Genomic DNA, 26,014 nt, shown 5'->3' with positions numbered 1-26,014 from the left:
CCTCTCAAACACACTCTTTAAACTCATGCTGCTGTCTCACTGCTGATTCTCTTATTCACTGTTTAAACTGTTGCTGTTGCCTCACAGCTCCTTTTTAGGCTCACTGTTTAAAATCTTGCTGCTGTCCCACTGTTAACTCTCGGACTCTCTTTATATTCGCGCTGCAGTCTCACTGCTCCCTCTCAGATTCACTGTTTAACCTCTTGCTGCAGTCTCACTGCTCCCTCTCAGGTAAACTGTTGAAACTATCACAGTTGTCTGAATGCTCCCTCTCAGACTCACCGTTTTTCTCTCGCTGCTGTCTCTCTGCTCTCTCTCCGCTTCACTGTTTAACCCCTCTCTGCTGTCTCTCTGCTCCCTCTCAGACTCACTGTTTAACTTCTTGCTGCTGTCTTACTGCTCCATTAAAGACTGACTGCTGAAACTTTCGCTGCTGTCTCACTGCTCCCTCATAGACTCGCTGTTTAAAGTTTTGCTGCTGTCTCTCTGCTCCCTCACAGACTCGCTGTTTAAAGTTTTGCTACTGTCTCTCTGCTCCCTCACAGACTCGCTGTTTAAAGTTTTGCTGCTGTCTCTCTGCTCCCTCACAGACTCGCTGTTTAAAGTTTTGCTGCTGTCTCACTGCTCCCTCTCAGATTCACGATTGAAACTCTCGCTGCTGTTTCAGTGCTCTGTCTCAGATTCACTGTTTAACGTCTCGCTGCTGTCTGAATGCTCCATCTCAGATTCACTGCTTAAAATCTCACTGCTGCCTTGCTGCGCCCTCTCAGACTTACTGTTTACTCTCTTGCTGCTGTCACACAGCAGCCTTTCAGGCTCACAGTTTTAACTCTCGCAGCTGTCTACTGCACCCTCTCAGGCTCGCTGTTTAAAGTTTTGCTGCTGTCTCACTGCTCCATCTCAGACTCACGGTTTAAACCCTCGTTTCTGTATCACTGCTCCCTCTCAGACTCTCTCTTTAAAATCTCACTACTGTCTCACTGTTCCCTCTCAGTCTTGCTGTTTATCTCTCGCTGCTGTCTCTCTGCTCCCCCTGAGCCTCATTGTTTAAACTCTGGCTTTTGTCTCAATGCCCCCTCTCCGGCTTACTGTTTAAGCTCTTGCAGCTGTCTCAATGCTCCCTCTCAAACTCGCTCTTTGAACTCTCACTGATGTCCCACTGTGTCCTCTCAGGCACTCTGTTTAAACTCTCGCTGCTGTCTCATTGCTCCCTCTCAGATGCACAGTTGAAACTCCCGCTGCTGCCTTAATGCTCCTTCTCAGATGCACGGTTGAAACTCTTGCTGCTGTCTCACTATCCCTATCAGATTCACTGTTTAAACTCTTGCTGCTACCTCACTGCTCCCTCTCAGACTCGTTGTTTTTCCCTCGCTGCTGCCTCTCTGCTCCCTCTCAGACTCAGTGTTTAAATACACACTGTGTCACAATGCTCTATCTAAGACTCACTATTTAATTCTGCCTATACTCTCACAGCTCTCTCTCAGACTCGCTGTTTTAACAGTCGCAGCTCACTCCCTGGCCCTCTCAAACACACTCTTTAAACTCATGCTGCTGTGTCACTGCTGATTCTCTTATTCACTGTTTAAACTGTTGCTGTTGCCTCACAGCTCCCTTTTAGGCTCACTGTTTAAAATCTTGCTGCTGTCCCGCTATTAACTCTCGGACTCTCTTTATATTCACGCTGCAGTCTCACTGCTCCCTCTCAGGTACACTGTTGAAACTATCACAGTTGTCTCAATGCTCCCTCACAGACTCACTGTTTTTCTCTCGCTGCTGTCTCTCTGCTCTCTCTCCGACTCACTGTTTAACCCCTCTCTGCTGTCTCACTGCTCCCATGCAGTCTCACTGTTTAAAGTCTCATTGCTGTATTACTGCTACCTCTCAGACTCACTGTTTAAACACTCGCTGCTCTCTCATTACTCACTCTCAGACTCAATGTTTAATCTCTTGATGGTGTCTCACTCTCAGACTCTTTGCTTGATTTCTTGCTGTTGTCTCGCTGCTCCATCTCAGACTCCCTGTTGAATCTCTTGATGCTGTCTCATGCTCCCTCTCAGATACAATGTTCAAACTTTCGCTGCTGTCTCAATGCTCCCTCTGAGGCTCACTGTTTAAGCTCTTGCTGCTGTCTCACTGCTCCCTCTCAGATACACTGTTGTAACTCGCATTGCTGCATCAATTCTACCTGTCAGACTCACTGTTTAAACTCTTGATGCTGTCTCACTGCTCGCTCTCAGATTCACTGTTGAAACTCTCACTGCTGTCTTAGTACTCCCTCTCAGACTCGCTGTTTTTCTCTCGCTGCTGTCTCTCTGGCCCCTCAGACTCAGTGTTTAAACTCTCGCTTTTGTCATAATGCTCCCTCGAAGACTCACTATTTAAAGTCTGCCTGCGCTCTCACAGCTCCCTCTCAGACTCGCTATTTTAACACTCGCAGCTCACTCCCTGGCCCTCTCAAACATACTCTTTAAACTCATGCTGCTGTCTCACTGCTGATTCTCTTATTCACTGTTTAAACTCTTGCTGTTGCCTCACCGCTCCCACTCAGACTCACTGTTTAACCTCTTACTGCTGTCACACTGCTCCCACTCAGACTCACTGTTTAACCTCTTACTGCTGTCACACTGCTCCCACTCAGACTCACTGTTTAACCTCTTACTGCTGTCACACTGCTCCCACTCAGACTCACTGTTTAACCTCTTACTGCTGTCACACTGCTCTCACTCAGACTCACTGTTTAACCTCTTACTGCTGTCACACTGCTCCCACGCAGACTCACTGTTTAACCTCTTACTGCTGTCACACTGCTCCCACTCAGACTCACTGTTTAACCTCTTACTGCTGTCACACTGCTCCCACTCAGACTCACTGTTTAACCTCTTGCTGCTGTCACACTGCTCCCTCTCAGGTTCACTGTTTAAACTTTTGCTGCTGTCCCACTGTTACCTCTCGGACTCTCTCTTTATATTCTTGCTGCTGTCTCTCTGCTCCCTCTCAGACTCACTGCTTAAACACTGGCTGTTGTCTCAATGCTCCATCTTGGAATCACTGTATAAACTGTTGCAGCTGTCTCAATCCATTCAAACTCGCTCCTTGAACACTAGCTGTTATCTCACTGTCTTCTGTGAAACTCTTGTTGCTGTCTCACTGCTGCCTCTCAGGCTCAATGTTTAAACTGTCACTGCTCTCTCACTGCTTCCTCTCAGATTCACTGTTTAACCCCTTGCCGCTGTCTCGCTGCTCCATCTCAGATTCACTGTTTATCCTCATGCTGCTGTCTCACTGCTCTCTCAGTCTTACTGTTTAAACTCTCACTGCTGTATTACTGCTCCCTCTGAGATTCACTGTTTAATCTCTTGCTGCTGTCTCACTGATCCCTTTCAGATACACTGCTGAAACTCTCATTGCTGTATCACTACTACCTGTCAAACTCACTGTTTAAACTTGTGCTGCTGCCTCACTGACCCCTTTCAGAATCATTGTTTAAACTCTTGCTGCTCACCCTCAGACTCACTGTTTATATCTTGCTGCTGTATCTCTGCTCCCTGTCAGACTCAGTGTTTAAACTCCTGCTTTTGGTCTCAATGTTTCCTCTAAGATTCACTATTTAAGCTCTCCCTGCTCTCTCACAGCTCCCTCTCAGACTAGCTGTTTTAACTCTCTCAGCTCACTCACTTGACCTCTCAAACACACTCTTTAAACTCATATTGCTGTCTCACTGCCGCCTCTCAGACTCTATGTTGAAACTCTCACTGCTGTCTCACTGCTCCCTCTCAGTCTCTCTCTTTAAAACCTTGCTGCTGAATCACTGCATCCTCTCCGTTTCACTGTTTATCTCTCACTGCTGTCTCGCTACTCCCTCTCAGACTCACTATTTAACTCTTGCAGCTGTTGCAATGCTCCCTCGCAAGCTTGCTCTTTGAACTCTCGCTGTTGTCTCACTGTGTCCTCTCAGGTACACTGTTTAACCTCTCGGCTGCTGCCTCACTGCTCCCCCTCAGACTGGCTGTTTTTCTCTCACTGCTGTCTCTCTGCTCTCTCTCCGACTCACTGTTTAACCTCTCTCTGCTGTCTCACTGCTCCCATGCAGTCTCACTGTTTAAAGTCTTACTGCTGTATTACTGCTACCTCTCAGGCTCAATGTTTAAACACTTGATGCTCTCTCACTGCTTGCTCTCAGACTCTGTTTAACCTCTTGATGGTATCTCACTGCTCACTCTCAGACTCTGTTTAATCTCTTGATGGTATCTCACTGTTCACTCTCAGACACTGTTTAATCCCTTGCTACTGTCTTGCTGCTCCATCCCAGACTCTTCGTTTAATCTCTTAATGCTGTCTCACTGCTCGCACTCAGACACACAGTTTAAACACTCGCTGCTAATGTGGTTCCGCTATTTAAGAAGGGTTGTAGAGATAAGCCAGGGAACTACAGGCCAGTGAGTCTCACGTCAGTGGTAGGGAAACTATTGGAGAAAATTCTGAAGGAGACAATCTATCTCCACTTGGAGAGGCAAGGTTTGATCAGGGATAGTCAGAATGGCTTTGTCAGAGGGAGGTCATGCCTAACAAATTTGATTGAATTTTTTGAGGAGGTGACCAGGTGTGTAGATGAGGGTAGTGCAGTTGATGTAGTTTATATGGATTTCAGCAAAGCCTTTGACAAGGTCCCACATGGGAGACTTATAAAGAAGGCAAATGCACATGGGATACAGGGTAATTTGATAAATTGGATTCAAAATTGGCTTAGTTGTTGGATGCAGAGGGTGATGACAGAAGGATGCTTTAGTGACTGGAAGCCAGTGTCCAGTGGCGTACCACAGGGATCTGTGCTGGGTCCCCTATTATTCGCCATTTATATAAACGACATAGATGACTATGTGGGGGGTAGTCAGTTTGCGAATGATACAAAGATTGGACGGGTGGTTAACAGTGAGGTTGAGTGTCTTGTGCTGCAGGAAGATATAGACAGGATGGTCAAATGGGCAGATAAGTGGCAGATGCTGAAAAGTGTGAGGTGATACACTTTGGAAGGAGTAATTTGACAAGGAAGTATTCAATGAATGGCATGACACTAGGAAGCTCTGAGGAACAAAGGGACCTTGGCGTCTGTGTCCATAGATCTCTGAAGGTGGAGGGGCCATGTTAGTGGGTGAAAAAGGCATATGGGACACTTGCCTCTATCAATCGAGGCATAGATTACAAAAGTAGGGAAGTCATGTTCGAGTTGTATAGAACCTTGGTGAGGCCACAGCTGGAGTACTGTGTGCAGTTCCGGTCGCCACATTATAGGAAGGATGTGATTGCACTGGAGGGGGTGCAGAGGAGATTCACCAGGATGTTGCCTGGAATGAAACATTTAAGTTATGAAGAGAGGTTGTATAGACTTGGGTTGTTTTTGTTGGAGCAGAGAAGACTGAGGGGTGACCTGATCGAGGTGTACAAGACTATGAGGGGCATGAACAGGGTGGATAGGGAGCAGCAGTTCCCCTTAGTTGAAGGGTCACTCACAGGGGACATAAGTTCAAGGTGAGAGGCAGGAGGTTTAGGGGGGATGTGAGGAAAAACGTTTTTACCCAGAGGGTGGTGACGGCCTGGAATGCGCTGCCTGGGAGGGTGGTGGAGGCGGGTTGCTTCACATCCTTTAAAAAGTACCTGGATGAGCACTTGGCACATCATAACATTCAAGGCTATGGGCCAAGTGCTGGTAAGTAGGATTAGGTAGATATGTCAGGTGTTTCTCACGTGTTGGTGCGGACTCAATGAGCCGAAGGGCCTGGTCTGCACTGTGTGATTCTGTGATTCTGTGATTCTGCTGTCTCACTGCTCGCTCTCAGACTCACTGTTTAATCTCTTGCTGCTATCTCACTGCTCCCTTTCAGATATGCTGTTGTAACTCTCACTGCTGTATCACTGCTACGTGTCAGGCTCACTGTTTAAACTTGTGCTGCTGCCTCACTGCTTGTTCTCAGACATACGGTTTAAATCCTCGCTGCGGTCTCTGTGCTCCCTCTCAGGCTCACTGTTTAAACTCGTGCTGCTGCCTCACTGCTCCCTCTCAGACTCACTGTTTAAACTCGTGCTGCTGCCTCACTGCTCCCTCTCAGATACACTGTTTAAACTCGTGCTGCTGCCTCACTGCTCCCTCTCAGACTCACTGTTTAAACTCGTGCTGCTGCCTCACTGCTCCCTCTCAGATACACTGTTTAAACTCGCGTTGCTGTCTCTGTGCTCCCTCTCAGATACACTGTTTAAACTCGTGCTGCTGTCTCACTGCTCCCTCTCAGATACACTGTTTAAACTCGCGCTGCTGTCTCTGTGCTCCCTCTCAGACTCACTGTTTAAACTCGCGTTGCTGTCTCACTGCTCCCTCTCAGATACACTGTTTAAACTCGCGTTGCTGTCTCACTGCTCCCTCTCAGACTCACTGTTTAAACTCGCGTTGCTGTCTCACTGCTCCCTCTCAGATACACTGTTTAAACTCGCGCTGCTGCCTCACTGCTCCCTCTCAGACTCACTGTTTAAACTCGCGTTGCTGTCTCACTGCTCCCTCTCAGATACACTGTTTAAACTCGCGTTGCTGCCTCACTGCTCCCTCTCAGATACACTGTTTAAACTCGCGTTGCTGCCTCACTGCTCCCTCTCAGATACACTGTTTAAACTCGCGTTGCTGTCTCACTGCTCCCTCTCAGATACACTGTTTAAACTTGCGCTGCTGCCTCACTGCTCCCTCTCAGATACACTGTTTAAACTCGTGCTGCTGCCTCACTGCTCCCTCTCAGATACACTGTTTAAACTCGTGCTGCTGCCTCACTGCTCCCTCTCAGATACACTGTTTAAACTCGCGTTGCTGTCTCACTGCTCCCTCTCAGATACACTGTTTAAACTTGCGCTGCTGCCTCACTGCTCCCTCTCAGATACACTGTTTAAACTTGTGCTGCTGCCTCACTGCTCCCTCTCAGATACACTGTTTAAACTCGTGCTGCTGCCTCACTGCTCCCTCTCAGATACACTGTTTAAACTCGCGTTGCTGTCTCACTGCTCCCTCTCAGACTCACTGTTTAAACTCGCACTGCTGTCTCACTGCTCCCTCTCAGATACACTGTTTAAACTCGCGTTGCTGTCTCACTGCTTGTTCTCAGACATACGGTTTAAATCCTCGCTGCTGTCTCTGTGCTCCCTCTCAGACACCGTTTAAACTCTTGCTGTTTTCTCACTGCCCCCTCTCAGAATCGTTGTTTGTACTCTTGCTGCTCATTCTTAGACTCGCTGTTTACATCCTTTCTGCTGTCTCTCCGCTGTCTCTCAGACTCAGTGTTTAAACTCTCGCTTTTCTCTCAATGCTCCCTTTAAGACTTACTTTTTAAAGTCACCCTGACCTCTCACTGCTCCCTCTCAGACTCGCTGTTTTAACTCTTGCATCCCACTCACTGACCTTCTCAAACTCGCTGTTTAAAATGTAGCTGTTGTTTTACTGTTTCCTCTCAGACACTGTGTTTAAACTCTCACTGCTGTTTCACTGCCCCCTCTCAGACTCACTGTTAAAACCTCGCTGCTGTATCTGTTCTCCCTCTCAGACTCACTGTTTAAACTCTTGCTGCTATCTTACTGCTCCCTTTCAGACTCTGTTTAATCTCTTGATGCTGCCTCACTGCTACCTCTCAGATACACTGTTTAAACTCGCGTTGCTGTCTCACTGCTCCCTCTCAGATACACTGTTTAAACTCGTGCTGCTGTCTCACTGCTCCCTCTCAGATACACTGTTTAAACTCGCGTTGCTGTCTCACTGCTCCCTCTCAGATACACTGTTTAAACTCGTGCTGCTGTCTCACTGCTCCCTCTCAGATACACTGTTTAAACTCGTGCTGCTGTCTCACTGCTCCCTCTCACATTCACTTTTTTAACGCTCGCTGCTGTCTTCCTGCTCCCTCTCAGATTTACCGTTTAAACGCTTGCTGCTGTCTCACTGCTCCACACCCAACTCGCTGTTTAAAGTCATGCTGCTCTCTGTGCTCCCTCTCAGATTAACTGTGAAGCTCTCACTGCTGCCTCACTCTTCCCTCTCAGATTCATTGTTTAAACTCTCGCTACTTTCTCACTGCTCCATTTTCAGACTCACTGCTTAAAATCTTGCTCCTGTCTAACTGCTCCCTCTCAGACTCACTGTTTTCACTCTTGTTGCTACCTCACTGCTCCATCTCTCATTCACTGTTGAAACTCTTCCTGCTGTCTCACTGTTCTCTCTCAGACTCACTGTTTATATGCTTGCTGCTGCCTCACTGCTCCCTCAGAATTCCAGGATCTTAACGGCACAGAAGGAAGCCATTTGGCCCAAGATGTCTTCACCAGCTCTCCAAGTGAGCATTATCACCAAGTGCCATTGCCCTGCCTTTTCCCTGTACCCTTGCACATTGTATCTATTCAAATAATCATCTAATGTTCTCTTGAGTGCCTCTATTGGACCTGCCTCACCACACTTCCACTCAGTGCATCCCTGACCCGAACCACTCGTTGTGTGAAAAAGTTCTTTTTCACGTTAGACTTACTTTTTTTGCAAGTCACTTTAAATCTGTGTCCTCTTCTTCTTGATCCTTTTATGAGTGGGAACAACTTCTCCCGATCTACTCTGTCCAGCCCCCTCATGATTTTAAACATTTCTATCAAACCTCCGCTCAGCCTTCTTCTCTCAAAGGAAAACAGTCCCAACCTCTCCAATCTATCCTCATAACTGAAGTTTCTCATCCCTGGAACCATCCTTGTAAACCTCTTCTGCACTCTCTCCAATGTGTTCACATCCTTCCTATAATATGGTGCCCAGACTCTCTCTTTAAACTCTCACTACTGTCTCACTGCTCCGGCTCAGATTTAATGTCTAAATACTTGCTGCTGTCTCACTGCTCCCTCTCTAACTCGCTGTTTAAACCCTCGCTGCTGTCTCACTGCACCTTCTCAGACTCACTGTAAACTCTCTCTGCTCCCTCTGAGACTCACTTTTTAAACTCTCGCTACGTTAGATTAGCTATTGGAATCCATTATTGAGTAAGTAGTAGTCGGTCACTTAGAAAATCATATTACAGTCAGAGCCAACATAATTTTGGAAAGGGAAACCATGTTTCACAAAGTGATTGAGAGTTTTTTGAAGGTGTAATGAGCATGTTGGATGCAGGAGAAACCAGTAGATGTAGTTTATTTGATTTTCCAAAATGCATTCAATAATGTGCCAAATTAAATAGTTACTGCACGAGAGCCTATTATGTTGCAGATAGTATATTTGTTTGGATAGAGGGACTGGGTAACTACAGAAATCAGTGAATCTGGATAAATGAGTCATTTTCAATCTGGCAAACTAGCAGAGTGCCACAGGTATCAGTGCTGGGCCCTCAATTATTTAAAATATATATTAATGACTTGGATGAATGGACCATGTGTATTGTAGCCCAATTTGCCAACAGTACAAAGATAGCTGGGAGAGGAAATTGTGAGGTAGACACAAAGTGAAAGTGTTTGCGCTTTGGGCATGAATCTGATGTCGAGGTCAAATGGGGGTCCAAAACCCACACTGTGGGAACATGCACCTGACAATTTTGCCAGAATTGGCCAATTAGTTCCCATAGTTCTGCTATTCAATTAAGTATGGTTTAGGCTGTTGTAGCCTGCTTTTGCAGGTAAAGGAGAGAGAGAAAGACCATCTCCACCTTGAGACACCCTCACAGAAACCTTAACACATTTGAAATAAATCATGGCCACTGATGCCATGACCCCTATGTAGGGGAAACCCTCCTTATGGCAGTTTGCAGCCACAGCCATGGACAGGTAGGTGAGGGAGATCTCAAAGGCATCCTGGAGCGCTGTCACCAGGTTTTCTACCAAGAGGCCACCTCCAGTCAAATGCAATACTCTCAACCCTGTGAGAGACCCACAGTCCAACGGGGAAATTACAGTCTTACTTGGCCTTTAAATGACTTTAGCTAGCTACCTGTCACCTGTGGACGGGTAGCTGTTCCATCCCTGAAAAAGGCTTGCGGTTTGGAGGGTGCCAGGAAACTGGCACGCTGACTGACAGTGCAAAATTCTGCAAGCATCCGCCTTTGCTCTCACCCAATATCAGGGCAAAAGTACTCCCCAAAGAGTCTGCAAAGGGAAATCAATGGGATAAGTCAGTGGGTAAAATATTGGCAGAAGTAGTATATTGTGGAAAAGTGTGAGGTTACCCACTATGATAGGAAGAATAGAAAAGCAAAATATGTTTTAATGGAGAGAAATTACAAAATTCTACAATGGGTTCTGGTGTCCTTGTAGAGGAAATGCAAAAAGTTAGAATGCAGGTTCACCAAGTAATTAGGGAGGCCGATGGAATGTTGGCCTTTATTGCAAGGCAAGGAGTGTGGAGTATAAAAGTAGGGAAGTCTTGCTACAACTATACAGAACATTGATGAGACCACATCTAGAATACAGCGTACAGTTTTGGTCTCCTGATATAAGGTGGGATATATTTACATTGGACATAGTTCAGAGAAGGTTCACTAGCTTGATTCCTGGGATGAAGGGGCTGTCTTATTATGTAAGTTTGACCAGGTTGGATCTATACTCATTGAAGTTTAGAAGAATGAGAGTTGACCTTAATGAAGCATTTCAGATCTGGAGAGGCTTGAAGGGTAGGTGCTGAGAGAATATTTCCTCTCGTGAGGTGATCTAGACCTGGGGGAGTATTTTCAGAATAATTGATTCCTACTTAAAACAGAGCTGAGAAGGAATTTCTTTTCTTAGAGTCTTGTGAATCTTTGGAATTCTCTACCCCAGAGACAGTGGAGGCTGAGTTATTGAATGTGTCCAAAGCTGAGATAGATTTTTGAACTATAGGGGTGTCTAGAGATAATGGGAACAGGCAGAAAAGTGGAGTTGAGGCCAAGGTCAGATCATCCATGATCTCATTGAAAGGCAGAGCAGTCTCAAGGCATCAAATAGCCTATTCCTGCTTCTAAATCTTATAGTTCTGAACAACCTTTTAGGGTGAGATTTATAGATTTCCATTTCCCTTTGTGTGAATAAGACATCACCCCTCAGTGGCCCAGCTCCAACTTTAAGATTATGTCCCTTTGTTCAGGGTTGTCCCACCAGAAATTTCTTTATTTGCCTTTTCAACTTTTTTAATAATGTGGTAGTTTGGTAGTACAGAACTTGAGGATTGCAGATAAAAGACATTTTGTTGAAGCTTTTCTCTGATCATGAGGTAGGAGAGAAGGGATATCAAGTAAAGATTGTATTGTAATACTCCGTTGGAAGGGAGGCAAGTTTTCTTTTGAGAAGAAAGCGGAATACTGTATGATGATATAGGCACCTGCATGGCATTGTAATATAAAGGTGCTTGGCAGAGCAAGGGTTAATGAGGGACTGGAGAATATCATTGCCCATGGTATGATGTATAGAGTCACATGGTAAAGAGTCACTGGTCGAACACTCTTAGAAGCAGCCTACCTGCCTGGCAGCAGCATCATGCATGACAATGCCTGGGATCTGTATATAGTTAAGAACTAACAATAAATGGGGAGGGGGGGCGAATGTTGGCAAGAGGGGGTTGAATATTGCTATGAAGGGGCATGGGGGTTGAACATTGTCAGAGAGGCTGGGGGCTTCTTTGTGAATCTTGTTTTAATTCAGCCACTGCAGTATACTTTACTAGGGACTATTGCACTCTTGGGGTATCTGCTGTGTTTAATCATTTAGCAGCTGCCTTGGCTTGATATGTAAAAAATATCAAAGACTGTCCTGTTTATAAATGCTACATTTCCTGTTAATCCTTCAAGGTGAAGATGGCCATGTTCATCATCTGGGGTGTTTGGTAGGGTTCCGGTAGCTATGTAGGTGACCGCTAAGGCTGATCTGCTCTATGATGTGCCATGCAGCTCCTTTAATTGGAGTTCGACTTTAAAATCAACCCCCAATTAAAGCCCTGTTTGTGGGAACTTGTTTCCAACTCCAAAATAGATTGTGGAAGCCAGAAAGAAAAGTAATCAATTTTAAAGATTTTAATTTTTAAGAAACAATGGGAAGAAAGTCAAAAAAAGCTTCATTAGATGAACAAAAATAAAAGCTTAGGGCTGGGGGTGTGGGATATATTGCTCACTTCCTCCCCGACACACTCCATTCCAAGTTGCACTGCAGCAACTCACCAAGGTTCCTTCAACCTTCCAAATCCATGAACTCTACTAATTAGAAAGACCATGGCAGCAGATGCATGGGAACACCACCCTCCAAGCCACACACTATATTGCTGTTCCTTCACCGTCACTGGGTCAAAATCCTGGAGCTCCTTTCCTAACAGCACTGTGGGTGTGCCTACACCACATGGACTGCAGCAGTTCAAGAAGGCAGCTCACCACCACTTTCTCAAGGGCAGTTGGGGATGAGCAATAAATGCTGGTCTAGCCAACGATGCCCATGTCCTGTGAAAGAATAAAACAAGTCAGTCAGCAGCCAACAGATCTAAAGAAAGTCTGCCCCATTGCACGGAAATATTCAGAGAAAAGTAGGGGAGTTTTCCCAATGTCCTGGCAAGTTTTTACCAGTAAAGACGGATTTTTTCTCATTGCTGCTTGTGGAACCTTTCTGTTGATTCGCTGAAATGTTTGTCTACATAATAGCAGTATACTTCAGAAAGTACTTCAAGGCATTTTTGCAATGTTCTGAGAATATGAAAGGTGCTATATCAATGCAGGATCTTTCTTTACTTTCAAATGTTGAATTTTTAAACAAAAATGTATTCATACAAGATTTAAAAAGAACTGAGATGATAGATTATTAAATTGCTAATAAAGTAAGTATTGCATCGATATCTAAAGCATGCAAGTGATAAGCATTTTTTAAAAATCATTCTTGGGATACGGACGTTGCTGACAATTTATTGTTCAAGGTGGTGATTTGCCATCTTCTTGTAACGCTGCAGTCTTTGAGGTGAAGACACTTCTTACAGTATTCTTAAGTGTTTCAGGACTTTGATTCAGTGACGATGAAGGAAGAGCGATATATTGAAGTCAAGATGCTGTGTGACTTGGAGGGAAACTGGGAGGCAATGATGTTACCATGTACTTGCTGCCCTTGCTATTCTGGGTGATGGAGGCATTGGGTTTGAGAGGTACAGTTATAGAAGCTTCGGTGAATTGCTGCAGTGCATCCTATATTGTAAATATTGTCGCCACAGTGTACCTTTGGTGGAGGGAGTGGATGATTAATAAGGTGGATGGGCTGCCAATCAGTCAGATTGCTTTGTCCTGGTGTCAAGCTTTTGAGTATTATCTCAGCTAGGTCACCCACCACAGAATACTCAACCTCTGACCTGTTCTGGTAGCCAAGCTATACACCTGGCTGACCCAGCTGAGTTTCTGGTCAGTGGAAACTCCCAGGATTTTGATACTGGATTATTTGGTGATTGTAATACCATAGAATTAGAATGTCATGGGAGGTAGTTAGATTCCCTCTTTTCAAGATAGTCATTTCCAGGTACATCATGCAGCTTCATTGGTTCTTCTGCAATGTTCAAAGAGATTAAATGAAAACTGACTATTCAGTAATGCACTATTCAATTGGTGATTTTTATTAGGGCCCAACTGCTTGGCTTTAACAATGTCTATCTTTTATCAGAATCTCAGAATTCAACCATCACCTAATGTGAGATCATTAATCTGAGTGTTGGAATTTGTCAAACAAGCACAATCACAGGAGATTTTCTTGAATCCTGGCATTTAATACACTGGGGGGAATAAGCCTGGTATGGATTCATTTCCATGCACATACCTAATACACAATTAGTTAGAACCAACAACTTCTTGCTATGGGCCGGGTGCAGGAAGGTGGGATTAGAAAGGGCACCTGGGTGTCCTCGGGCTGGCATGGGCAAGATGGGCCAAATGGCCTCCTTCTGTGCTGTAACTTTTCTATGGTTCTATGGTTCTATGGTTCTTCCTGATCTTGGCAAGAGACAACTGCAGAATGTATTGAATTAGCTGCTAATTTTACATCAAGTCCAATGAAGTCAAATGAAGAAAAAATTAGGCAGTGTGTATTTTAAGTTAAATTAGCCCCGAAAGAAAATATATAAATTCTGTCAGAATGCTTGCCACATTCACATAAAGAGTCTTTAATGTTATTTTTTTGTAACTAATCTTTGCATGGATCTTACTCATTGATGCACTATTACCCTCCATCACTTCCTGTCCCACTCTGCTTGTCTGCAGACCAACATCGCCACACTATTGTCTCGACTTTTCCCTTTGGGTTTCTGAATCTGCCTTCACCCAATCTGCCCACCACCACTCCCCCCACACCCCGCACCCTGCAGTTAGTTTAAACCCCTATTGATGGTTCTAGTCAAAACGTTTCACCGGGACATTGATCCCAATCCAGTTTAAATGCAATCCAGCCTAACAGAACAGCTCCCTCTTGCCTGAATACTAGTGCCAATGCCCCATGAATGGAAACTCCTTCCCACATCACTCTTTGAGCCATATATTAAATTCTCTAATGAATTGACCCTATGCGAATTGGTGTCTCAGTTAACAATACTGAGAAGATCACCTTTGAGGTTCTGCATTTTAATTTGGATCATAACTCCTTAAATGCTCTTGGCAGAACATCATTAATAATTCTACCTATGACGCTGGTCCCTACATGGAACACAACAACTGGATCCTTCCCCACCACCCACCGCCCCTACCACTCCAAGTTTGATTGCAGCCTCAAGGAACTGTCCTTAACCCTGGCACCTGGAGGGCAACTTAACCTTCAACGATCCTGGTCAAGAGTGCAGAAAACGGCATCCATCCTGCTGACTTATACTGTCCTCCATCACTACTACATTTTTTTGGTCCCCCTACTTGATTGGCATCTATGGTGCCATGGTCAGAAAAGCAATGAGATCACCTGAGGAACCCCACTGTATATATTTCTGCAGTTCACCACTACCCTTGTGTCCTGTCACTCAGCCAAATTTGCATCCATGCTGCCACTGTTCCCTGAACTGCTGGGTGGTGGGAAAGCTTTTAGAAATGATCACGCAGGACAAAATTAACAGGCACTTGGGCAAATGTGCATTGGTAAAGGAAGGCCAGCTCAAACTTCTTAAGGGCAAATCATGTTTAACTAACTTGCTTGAGTTTTTGATGAGGTAACTGAGAGGGTTGATGAGGGTTATGCAGTTGATGTGATGTACATGGGCTTTCAAAAGGCATTTGATAAAGTGCGACATAACAGTACAGTTGAAGACCATGGAATAAAATAAATACTGGCAGCATGGATGCAAAGCAGAGGAAAACAGTTGCTTTTCGAATGAGAGGAAGATATATAGGGTTCTGCAGGGTCAGTTTCACGATAACTGAAGAATTCGACAATCAGAGACATAGACATTTATGGCATAGAGGGGGGCTGTTCAGCCCATTGAGTCTATGCCAGCTCTTCATGGAACATTCCAGTCAATCCCACTCACCCATTTGATTACTGTAGGCCTTCCAGTTTATTTTATGAAGTACCCATCCTATTTCCTTTGAAATCATTGGTTGTTTCAGCTTTCAGCTTTGTTGCGGGCATCAAGTACCAGGTCATTATCACACACTGCACAAAAAAACCTTCCTAATATTCACCTGTATCTCTTGCTGAAGACCTTAAATCTGTGTCCACTAGTCCTTGTACCATCAGCTATTGGGAAAAATTTTTCCTTGTATCGATGCCTGTTATAATCTAGTACACCTCTTCAAATCTCCCCTCAATCTGCATTGCTCCGAGGAGAACAACTCCAGCTTTTCAAACCTAACCTTGTAACTAAAATTCCTCATCCCTGAAACCATTCTGGTACATCTCCTCTAGACCCTCTCAAGGATCCTCACATCATTCCTGAAGTGTGGTGACCAGAACTGGACACAATACTCCAGTTGGGGCCTAACCAGAGCTTTATAAAAGTTCAGCATAGCTCCCCTTCTTTTGTACTCAATGCCTCTATTTATGAAGCCCAAGATCCCAGATGCTTTGCTAACCATTCTCTCGATATGTCCTGCCATCTTCAAAGGTTTATGCACAACCACCCGCAGATCCCTCTGTTCCTGCACACTCTTCAGAACTGTGTCATAGGCCGGGATTTTCTGGCTCTGTCGCGGGTGGGACCCACTGCAGGTGAGGCGGCGCCCCAGCCAGAAGCCCATTGACTTGTGGCGGGACCAGAACACCATGGCAGCAAGCGGGTGCAGAAAGTCCCGCCGATTATGTTTATATTGCCTCTCCCTATCCCTTCTACCAAAATGCATCACCTCACACTTTTCTTTATCAAATTCCATCTCCCACTTGTCTGTCTATTCTGCTAGCCTTTGTATTATCCTCACTGTTTGCCGCTCCTCTAAATTTGCAGTACATTTTGAAATTTTGCTCCATATTCCAGGATCCAAGTTATTTATATATAGCAAAAAGAGCAGTGGCCCTAGCATTGAACCTTTGGCAACACCTCTGTCTACCATCCTCCTGTCTGAAAAATAAACATCTACCAGGAGCCCCTGTTTTCTGTCCTTAAACCAATTTTTTTTCTGTAAGCTGACACTGACCCTTCTATTCCATCAGCCTCAATTTTGTTAATCAGCCTTTTATGTGGTACCTTGTCAAATGCTTTCTTAAAATCCATATAGACAACATTCACTGCATTCCCTTCATCTATGTTCTCTGTTACTTCATCAAAAAAAATTCAATTAGACTGGCCAAGCACCTTCTGCCTTTTACAAATCTGTACTGGCTCTCCCCAATTAACTCAAACTTCTCCAAGTGCCTGTTGATATTTTCCCCCGATTATTGTTTCTAAAACCTGAACCACAATTGATGTTAAATTAACTGGCCTGTAGTTGCTAGGACTGTCTACACCATTTCTTGAAAATGGATATCACATTTGCCACTCTCTAATATTCTGGTGCCGCCCCCAATATCTAGGAAAGATTGGAAGGTAAGCCCTTCTGCTATCTCTACCCCCATTTCCCTTAGAAACCTGGGATGCAGGCCATCTGGACCTCAGGTGACTTATCTACTCTAAACACAATCAACTTTTCCAAACCTCCTCCCTCTCAATGTTCACCCTATCCTTTGCTTCTACTATCTCTGCTTCTACCAATACTTTCGTATTCCTCTTCCTTAGTAAACACTGATACAAGTTGCACATTAAGTATTCTAGCCTTATCCCTCACCTCTAAGCATATGCCACTCTCTTTGTCCCTAATAGGACCCACTGAACCTCTTACCCCTTAGTATTTACATGCCAGTGGAAGATTTTTGGGTTCCCTTTTATGTTGACTGGCATTCTATTCTCATTTTCTCTCATTACCTGTCTTATTTTCCGCTTCACCTCTCCTTTTAACCTATTGTATTTCACCTGGTTCTCACCTGAAGAATCCACCTGACATACATCATACGCCCACTTTTTTGTTTCATCATAATTTCCCTCCTCATCCAAGGAGCCCTTACCTTTCATGTGCCTAGCCGGCACCTGAAGTATCTCTTCTTTAAAGATCATCCTCTGTTCCATTACAGTTTCTCTTGTCAGCCTTTGATTTCATTTTACCCTGGCTAGATCCTAATTGCATTGAAAATTAGCCCTCTTCCAACTTAGTGTTTATTCATAGCTCTTCTGCATTACTAATCTGAACCTTTTCATAGGATGATTGCTCTTATCCAAGTGTTCCCTCACAGACACTTGTTCCACATGGCTCACCTCATTTCCCAGCACCAGGTCCAGCAATTCTACTTGGGCTGAGAACATACTGATCAAAGTTCAGAAACCCTTACTCCTTACTCTTTACTCTAATATTTTCTCAGTTGATATTTGGATAATTAAAGTCACCCAATATCATCACTCTCTAGTTCATGCACATCACCATGATTTCTCTACAAATTTGCTTCTCTATCTTTTTCACACTATTTGGAGGCCTATAGAGTACTCCCAAATAGCATGTCATACCACTTTTTGCTTCTCAACTCTAACCAAATGGATTCTGTCCCTACCCCCTCAGGGACATCCCCTTTTTCTAACATGACAATGTCTTCTCTAATCAATGCTATCACTCCACCTCTCTTTGTTTCTCTCTTCCCTATCTTATCTGAACACTGTATATCCTTGGATATTAATCATTTGAAGAGAACAAATTTGCAGAGTTACAGGGATAAGGCAGGGAGTGTGGGACTAGGTGAATTGCTCTTCTGGACACTGAGAAGTATGAAGGAACACAGGAACCATGGAGTTCATGTTCACAGATCCCCAAAAGTGGGGCTGGACAAGCAGATAAGGTGGTCAAGAAGGCATACAGGGCAATTGCCTTTATTAGCCAAGGCATAGAATATAAAAGCTGGGAGGTTATGCTGGAACTACATAAAAACTGGTTAGGTCATACAACTATAGTACTGCGTGCACTACACCATAGGAAAGATTTAATTGCACTGTAGGGGGTGCAGAGGAGTTCTATGAGAATTTTTCCAGGATGTATGTGGCTCCAACAACACTCAAGAAGTTCACCATCATCCAGGAGAAAGCAGGTCATTTGATTGGTACCGTATCTACTACTTTAAACAGTCACTCCCTTCACCACCAACGCACTGTGACAGCAGTATATACAAGGTGCACTGAAGCAACTCACCAAGCCTCCTTCAAAAGCACCTTCCAAACCTGTGGCCTCTACCACCTAGAACGATGAGGGCAGCAAAAAGGACACCACCACCTGCAAGTTCCCCTCCAAGCCACACACTATATTGCCATTCCTTTACTGTCGCTTCATCAAAATCCTAAAACTTCCTTCCTAACAGCATTGTAGGTGTATTGCATCAGATGAACTGCATCAGTTCAAGATGGCACCTCACCATTACCTTCCCAAGGTGGAATGAAAGAGTGGTAGGGGCAGAAACCTGCAACATTTGAAAAGTATTTTGATATGTGCTTGAAATGCATAACCTACAATGCAATGGACCAAGAACCAGAAAGTGGGATGAAGCTGGATGACTCCTTGTTGGCCAGCGCGGCAACCATGGGCCGAATGTCCTCCTTGCTTGCAGTAAATCTCTTTAACTCTATGAACCAATCCTCCCTGTGTACAAGGGTGTTATGATCCTGGACCAAACCTCCAAATTCTTGGTATGCTCTGGATAGGGTGCAGTAACATTTTGTTTAAAGTAGATACAATTTGAGATTCAAGACACTTCCTAAGAGAACGAAGCCATAGATTCCATGGTATCTGAACTAGCAAAATAAACTTTATTATATAAGGTGAGAAAGATAAAACAATTAACAATATCTATCTTATACTCAAACATTCAAGGTTAATATGCTTGTGCTTGTGAATTAACAGGCAAGCTGTAGTCGAGCACACTACACTGCACAATAAATGGCAAATGCGACCAAGATAGATCCCATGGATTTCCCAGCAACCTACCCAGATATCAATAAACACTGAGAGTCAACCAATCTTGTTGAAACTCTCTCTCTGTCATGAGGAATTCCAGTCTTCTGCTTAGAAAATCTAGCCTTGGAATTCTCTCCAAAAGTCCCTTCAACTTGGACTGCCTTAATGATGGCTCTCCATGGAGGGTTTCAATCTCATCTCCAGAGACCTTGTTCCCCTGGATTCCTAAGACAGAACTCCAGCCCCAACTCACAGGCATGACTTCAGCTCTTTGGCCACAGTGAGCAGAACACCACTGCTCCAAAGGGTTACCTTCGCCCTAACAGCCCACAACACGGAATCATCAACTTCCTTTTGCCTTCTCAAAGCTCCAGCTCTTCCCCAAATCCTCATTACTTAAAGTCTTCAAGCTGCAGTACTCTTACCATGTAGAGCCACTTTCCTTGCTCCTCTTCATGGTGATTCCTATCGGTAGTCTCCTCCCTCTGGTGGCTCCTTCCCCGATCCTTTCTCTTTAACTGGGACCTCTCCTTGTCGCCTGTCCGAGACTCTTCTCAATTATGATGCCCCGCTGCTCAGTCACATGATCCGGTTTTCGTGCCATTTTCTTTTATTTCTCTCTTTATGCAGGCCCTTGTCCTTGGCCCGAAGAACTACATGTGCCTAAATTCCTAGGGCCTATCGGGACTCATAGTTCCCAACCTCTGCCCAAGGACAAGGTAAGTTTGGATCTCATAATGGGATAATTTCAAAATTTACAGATGACACAAAATTTGGAAATATAGTAAACAGTGCTGAGAATAGTAATAGACTCCAGAAGGACAGAGACAGACCGGTGAAATGGGCAGACAAAATGTGATTTGCACTGGTAGGAACAACAAGGAGAGGCAATACACACTAAATTATGTAATTTTAAAAGGGCAGAGGAATAGAGAAACCTGAGTTATATTCTAGATCAATTATTCATTCTAAATCTAAGGCTGTTAGAATTTTGATCACCAAAGGTATGAAGGGAAAGGGTATATGGAGTTAGGTCGTAGGTCAACCATGATCTCATTGAATGGTGTAACAAGCTCAAGGGTGAAATGACCTACTCCTATTTCCCTACAAAAACATGAAATGCAATAGTATGAGTTGTTATATGGGTCGTAAATAACTATAAAGAGTGACATAAAGAGTGACAAAGAGTGAAATATTAATGGTCAATGAAGCGTACACATATCTCAAAGGAAAATAGTTCTTGAATAAGTAACACCCAGGAGGGTGGAAAAATAGTTATCTATGAGTATGTTTATTTTTTTTATTTTTTCTTTGTTTCTAGTCCAAAAGCCAAGGAGGAGGCCACAGTCCGGTCATCTCCCGTGACATCTCCTTTATGTTCATCACAGCTGGACACCAAACTGTCTAATCAAGCGAAGCTGGGTAGCAACAGTCAGTCACAGGCCTCACCTTGTGATTCAATGATCGTGAGTGGGAACCATGGCTCGAAAGCTTCCCAAGGTTCAGGAGGAAACCTGGGACTAAAAAATGGGCAAGGACTGGGGACAAACAGTGTGATAAAAGGGAAGGGCAAGAGGGAAAGAAGCACTTCCGCTGACTCTTTTGAACAAAGTGATGCTGGCACACCCAACAATGAATCCGAACATAAAGGTATTATTGCAGTTCCTTCCTTGTGTTTTCCTCTGTGAATTGTTGGCTCTTTAGGTTTGATTGGCATTTTCTACGTAATGTACATTTTATTCAATATTTTTAAACCAATATGCAGGATCCTCTTATTTGTTCAAATAAAACAGTTACTCACTACAAAATTTGCATCTACATAGCATTACACAGGATGCACATCACAGAAGCAGGCTATTCAGCCCAACCAGTCCATGCTGATGTTTATGCTCCACTTGAGCCTCCTCCCATCTTTTCTGATCTAAATCAACCATCGTAACCATTTAGTCCCTTCTCCCTCATATGCTTGTCTAGTTTCCCCTTAAATACATTTGCTTCAACCACTCACTGTGGTAGTGAATTCCACATTCTTATCCCTCTTTGGATGTAGAAGTTTATCCGAATTCCCTATCGGATTTCTTGCTGACCATCTTACACTGATGGCCTCTAGTTATGCTCTTCCCTGCAAGAGGAAACATTCATTCTGTATCCACTCTAGAAAAACCTTTCAGTATACAGTGTTCTCCTTTATGTCACCCTATTAAAATCCTCAACCAGGACCCCTGTAGCAGAATGTGTGTGTGATCCTGTTCCCCTGTGAGCTGGCATATAAACTATTCTTTCTCCCTGGCTTAGCTGCAGCCCACTCATGCCCAGTGACTCACACATGTGCCGAGCCGGACTCTATACTAGCTCCTAAGGTGCGTACAGTACAAGTCCTACAGGGTAGTGTTCTAGGCCCAATCATCTTCAGCTACTTCATCAATGACCTTCCTTCCATCATAAGGTCCGAAGTGGGGATGTTCGCTGATGATTGCACAACGTTCAGCACCATTTGTGACTCCTGGGATACTGAAGCAGTCCATGTGCAAATGCAACAAGACCTGGACAATATCTAGGCTTGGGCCTGGACAAGAGATAGGCAATGACCATCTCCAAAAAGAGAGAATCTAACCATCGTCCCCTGACATTCAATGGCGTAACCATGGCTGAATCCCCCACTATCAGCATCCTGGGGGTTGGCATTGACCAGAAATTGAACTGGACTAGTCATATAAATGCTGTGGCTGCAAGAGCTGGTCAGAGGCTAGGAATCCTGTGATGAGTAACTCACCTCCTGACTCCCCAAAGCCTGTCCACCATCTTCAAGGCACAAGTCTAGAGTGTGACGGAATAATCTCCACTTGCCTTGGTGAGTGCAGCTCCAACTACACTCAAGAAGCTTGACGCCATCCAGGACAAAGCAACCTGCTTGATTGGCACCCCATCCACAAACATTCACCCCCTCCACCACCAACACACAGTGGCAGCCGTGTGTGTACCATCTACAAGATGCCCTGCAGGAACTCACCAAGCCTTCTTAGAACCTTCCAAACCCATGACCGCTAATATCTAGAAGGACAAGGGCAGCAGACACATGGGAATACCACCACCTAGAAGGTCCCCTCCAAGCCACTCACCATCCTACTTGGGAATATATCGCCATTTCTTCACTGTCACTGGGTGAAATTCCTGGAACTCCCTCCCTAACAGCATTGTGGGTGTACCTACACCACATGGACTGCATCAGCTCAAGAAGGCAGCTCACCACCACATTCTCAAGGGCAATTAGTGATGGGCAATAAATGCTGGCCCAGCCAGCGATGTGCACATCCCCATGGATGAATAAAAAATGAGTGACTGTGAGTGTCAGATGAAGCCTCTATCAATTCTGTGGTGTTACATGATGAAGAGTCATACGGACTCGAAACGTTAATTCTGTCTTCCTCTCCACAGATGCTGTCAGAACTGCTGAGTTTTTCCAGCAGTTTTTGTTTTTGTTTCAGATTTCCAGCATCTGCAGTATTTTGCTTTTATCTGTGGTGTTACTTGTTCTCTTCCACCTGGGGCTGTTGCAGCTGGGCCGGTGACAGATTTTGGGTGTGTTTTTGGTGTGATTGTGGGTCAGAGAGGTGTAATGGCTCCCCTCTTTTCCCACTCTACATTTGACCGCAACATATAAAGATGGATTGTAAAAGTTTCTATAGATATTTAAATAAGAAAATAATTAACAAAGTGAGCATTGGTCCTATAGAAAGCGAGTCTGGGGAATTAATAGTGGAAAATAAGGAGATGGCAAATGAATTGAACAGGTATTTTACATCCGTCTTCACAATAGTGGATACAAGTAACATCTCAGAAATAGCTGTAAGTTAGGAAATGGAAAGGGGGGAAGAACTCAAGGGAAGTGCTACTGAGCAAATTGTTGGAACTGCCGGCTGACAAGTCCCCAGCTCCAGATGGGCTCCGTCCTAGGGTCCTGAAAGAAGCGGCTAGTGAAATAGTTGATGTGTTGGATTTAATTTTCCCAAATTCCCTAGATTCTGGGAAGGTCCCATTAGACTGGAAAATAGCAAATGCAACTCCTTTATTCAAAAAGGGAGGCAGACAGAAAACAGAAAACTAAAGGCCAGTTAGCTTGATATCTGTCATAGGGAAAATGTTAGAAGCTGCTACGAAAGATGTAATGGCAGGGCACATATAAAAATTCTAAAAAAACAACTTGAAATTACACTCTGGAACACTAGCTTAGAAGCCAGTGTTTCAATTTTTTCTGTTCACTATTAGTGAAAGTTCAAGCCAGTCTGTGGTAGATTACAGAGGATTGAAGTAGTGCAGTGAGGACATTCTAATGAATGTATAGTGTAATCGCAGGGCTAGCATTTCCATTACAAAGAGCAAAGAATATCTTCTGCTACTAATATTTGCTTAGAATCATAACATTTTACTGTACAGAAGGGCATCATTTGGCTCGTTGTGCCTGTGCCAGCCCTCAGAAAGTGTTGTACGCCTGGTCCTGTTCACAGTGTTTTCCCTACAACTTTCATTTCCTTTCAAATAATTATCTACCTTCCTCTTAAACCTTATTACAGAATCAGATTTTACCACCATTTCTGGTAAGGCATACTGTGTTCTAAGAATTTTCTGAATTTTAAAAATGCTCTCCCTTTGTCCTTTTGATGATAATTTAGGCCCTCTAGCTCTCCAACTCAATGGAAAAAATATTCTTGACATCTATCTGTGTAATATCTTCCTGAAATTGCTTATAGTTCTCTTCATGCACAATGCGCTTATTTATGGGTTGTCTCCCAGATTTGATATTGTGACCTTCAGACCTATATAGACATCCAAAGCAATGATTGAATATCCCTCCAGTATGAAAAACAACCATCAGCCTCTTTAGCCAGAAGTAATTGTGTAAAGGAACATACTATTGTATTTGTACACTGTACAAAACCCTACAAATGAATTGTCACTTCCCTAATTACCCTCTGAAAAACTTTGTGCACACTGTATTTTATGGATTCTTCTCTACATTTCCCGCATCCTCATCAACAATCTACTTCTCAATGGAATAGGCAAAAACACAAGTACTGTAAAGAAGAAAGTGTGAAAGTGTATTGTGATCTAATTTTTTTGCCCTCCTTCATTTAAACCCTTCATGGTCATTTTTTCCCCTATACCTTTTAATAAGTCTTTGTGGTTCCTTAGATAACCTGACTGCAAGCAGGAATCCTTCGCATGCATGGGGAAGGTGTATATGTTGCTGATCCAGGTGTGGCAGAGCAGAGTTAAAGGCAGCAATTGTCCAAAATAGATAGTACTCTACTTACACGTACTGATTATTATATTTTGACTCTGTAGCTTTAAATTAGAGTAAATGTATGGTTTATGTGAGCTGTTTTGCAGTCTTCTTGGCAGTAAACCTGGGTGATTTGATTGGTAGAAATCAAATGAAGCTGTAGATTATTTATAGAGACAAAGCTGTAGGTTATTTATGCTCGGAGACCATGGCAGAAGTCTTTAAGTTTGCCACGAATAGACTCTGAAACTCCCAAAGACCCTGAGAAATGTTATTTGTATTGGGTTGTAAATAGTTTTGTAAACTGCCCATTTACTTCAAAGATGAAAGGGTCCAGAATCAAGAATAACTAATTAGAATTTCTACCTGGATGCAAGGTTAGTGTGTTTCATCTTGCCATGGGGAAGAGGGCAGAGGAAGTCATTTTTGAGATCAGGTTACATGTTTCCTTCAAAATCAATGAATATCACAGACAGCAGAAGTCTGTGTGGTCAGCAGACAGAAGAGACTGCTTGGTTTTTGGGAGTTAGTACAGGCAGATATGGGAGGGAGATGGTCTCTAGTCGAAGAAATGCATCCTGCAGCCATCTAAGGATTTTGGGAGATTTGTTCTGGCATCGCCGGGGGAAGTAGAATTATCAGAAAAGGCTTTTCTGGTAATGGTGGATTTAAGAAACTCTCTGAAAACTAAAGAAAGCACCTACAGATGGTCGCTTGAGGTTAATACTCAGTGAAACAGTGATACAGGAACTCATTGGAAGCTGGGACCAATTGTGGACTGCTTGCTAAAGGGATAACAATTCCAGGAAGAGTGTGATGGGTAATAAGTATAAAAGGGGAGCATCACTTTCTGTATTTTAAAGTATAAGCTGCCTACAGACAGAAAATAGTGTTTATTCAATGGTGCTTTTAGTTATTTGTTACAGTAAAAAAATTTAAAACATGAAATCTTGCTGTATCATTCTTTCAGCTAATAACTGTAAGTTCAAATCTCTTAAACGTCATTGGCATCTATAGAGGTCATAAAAAATTGGGGCTTGTCTGGGATTTCAAACCTCAGGCTGACATGAGTACACTGGAATTTGCTATAGTTTAATAAGATTGCACAGTGACTTTAGCTTCATTCATTGAAAGGTTAAAAAATGGCTGTATCTTTTTTTGGAAGCTTTCATTGAAAGAAATGATTCTACTTTGAGTGCCTTGCAGCATCTAACAAAGCTTAATTTAATTTAAAAATAGTTGCAGAAAATTTGGAAATAGAGTTAAAAGTAGGCACTATGAAAGCAGAAATAGTTAAGTTATTGGCTCAACATTTGAACTTTCAGAT

At 43.7% G+C, this 26,014-nt stretch overlaps 1 protein-coding gene across 1 annotated transcript in view; it reads left to right on the top strand.

Moving 5' to 3' along the window:
• The window catches only part of bcl9 (BCL9 transcription coactivator), a 478,755-nt gene that overhangs the window by 210,244 nt on the left and 242,497 nt on the right, over positions 1-26,014 (top strand). Inside the window, exon 4 of the mRNA XM_078545908.1 lies at positions 20,728-21,056. Coding sequence (XP_078402034.1) covers positions 20,728-21,056 — 329 coding nt within the window. The remainder of the gene's footprint in view (positions 1-20,727; positions 21,057-26,014) is intronic.

Source organism: Cetorhinus maximus, chromosome 7 (genome assembly GCF_964194155.1).
Source record: "Cetorhinus maximus chromosome 7, sCetMax3.hap1.1, whole genome shotgun sequence".
Classification (NCBI taxonomy): domain Eukaryota; kingdom Metazoa; phylum Chordata; class Chondrichthyes; order Lamniformes; family Cetorhinidae; genus Cetorhinus; species Cetorhinus maximus.
Note: the sequence above shows the minus strand (reverse complement) of the source record. Positions and strands in the feature narration are given on the sequence as shown.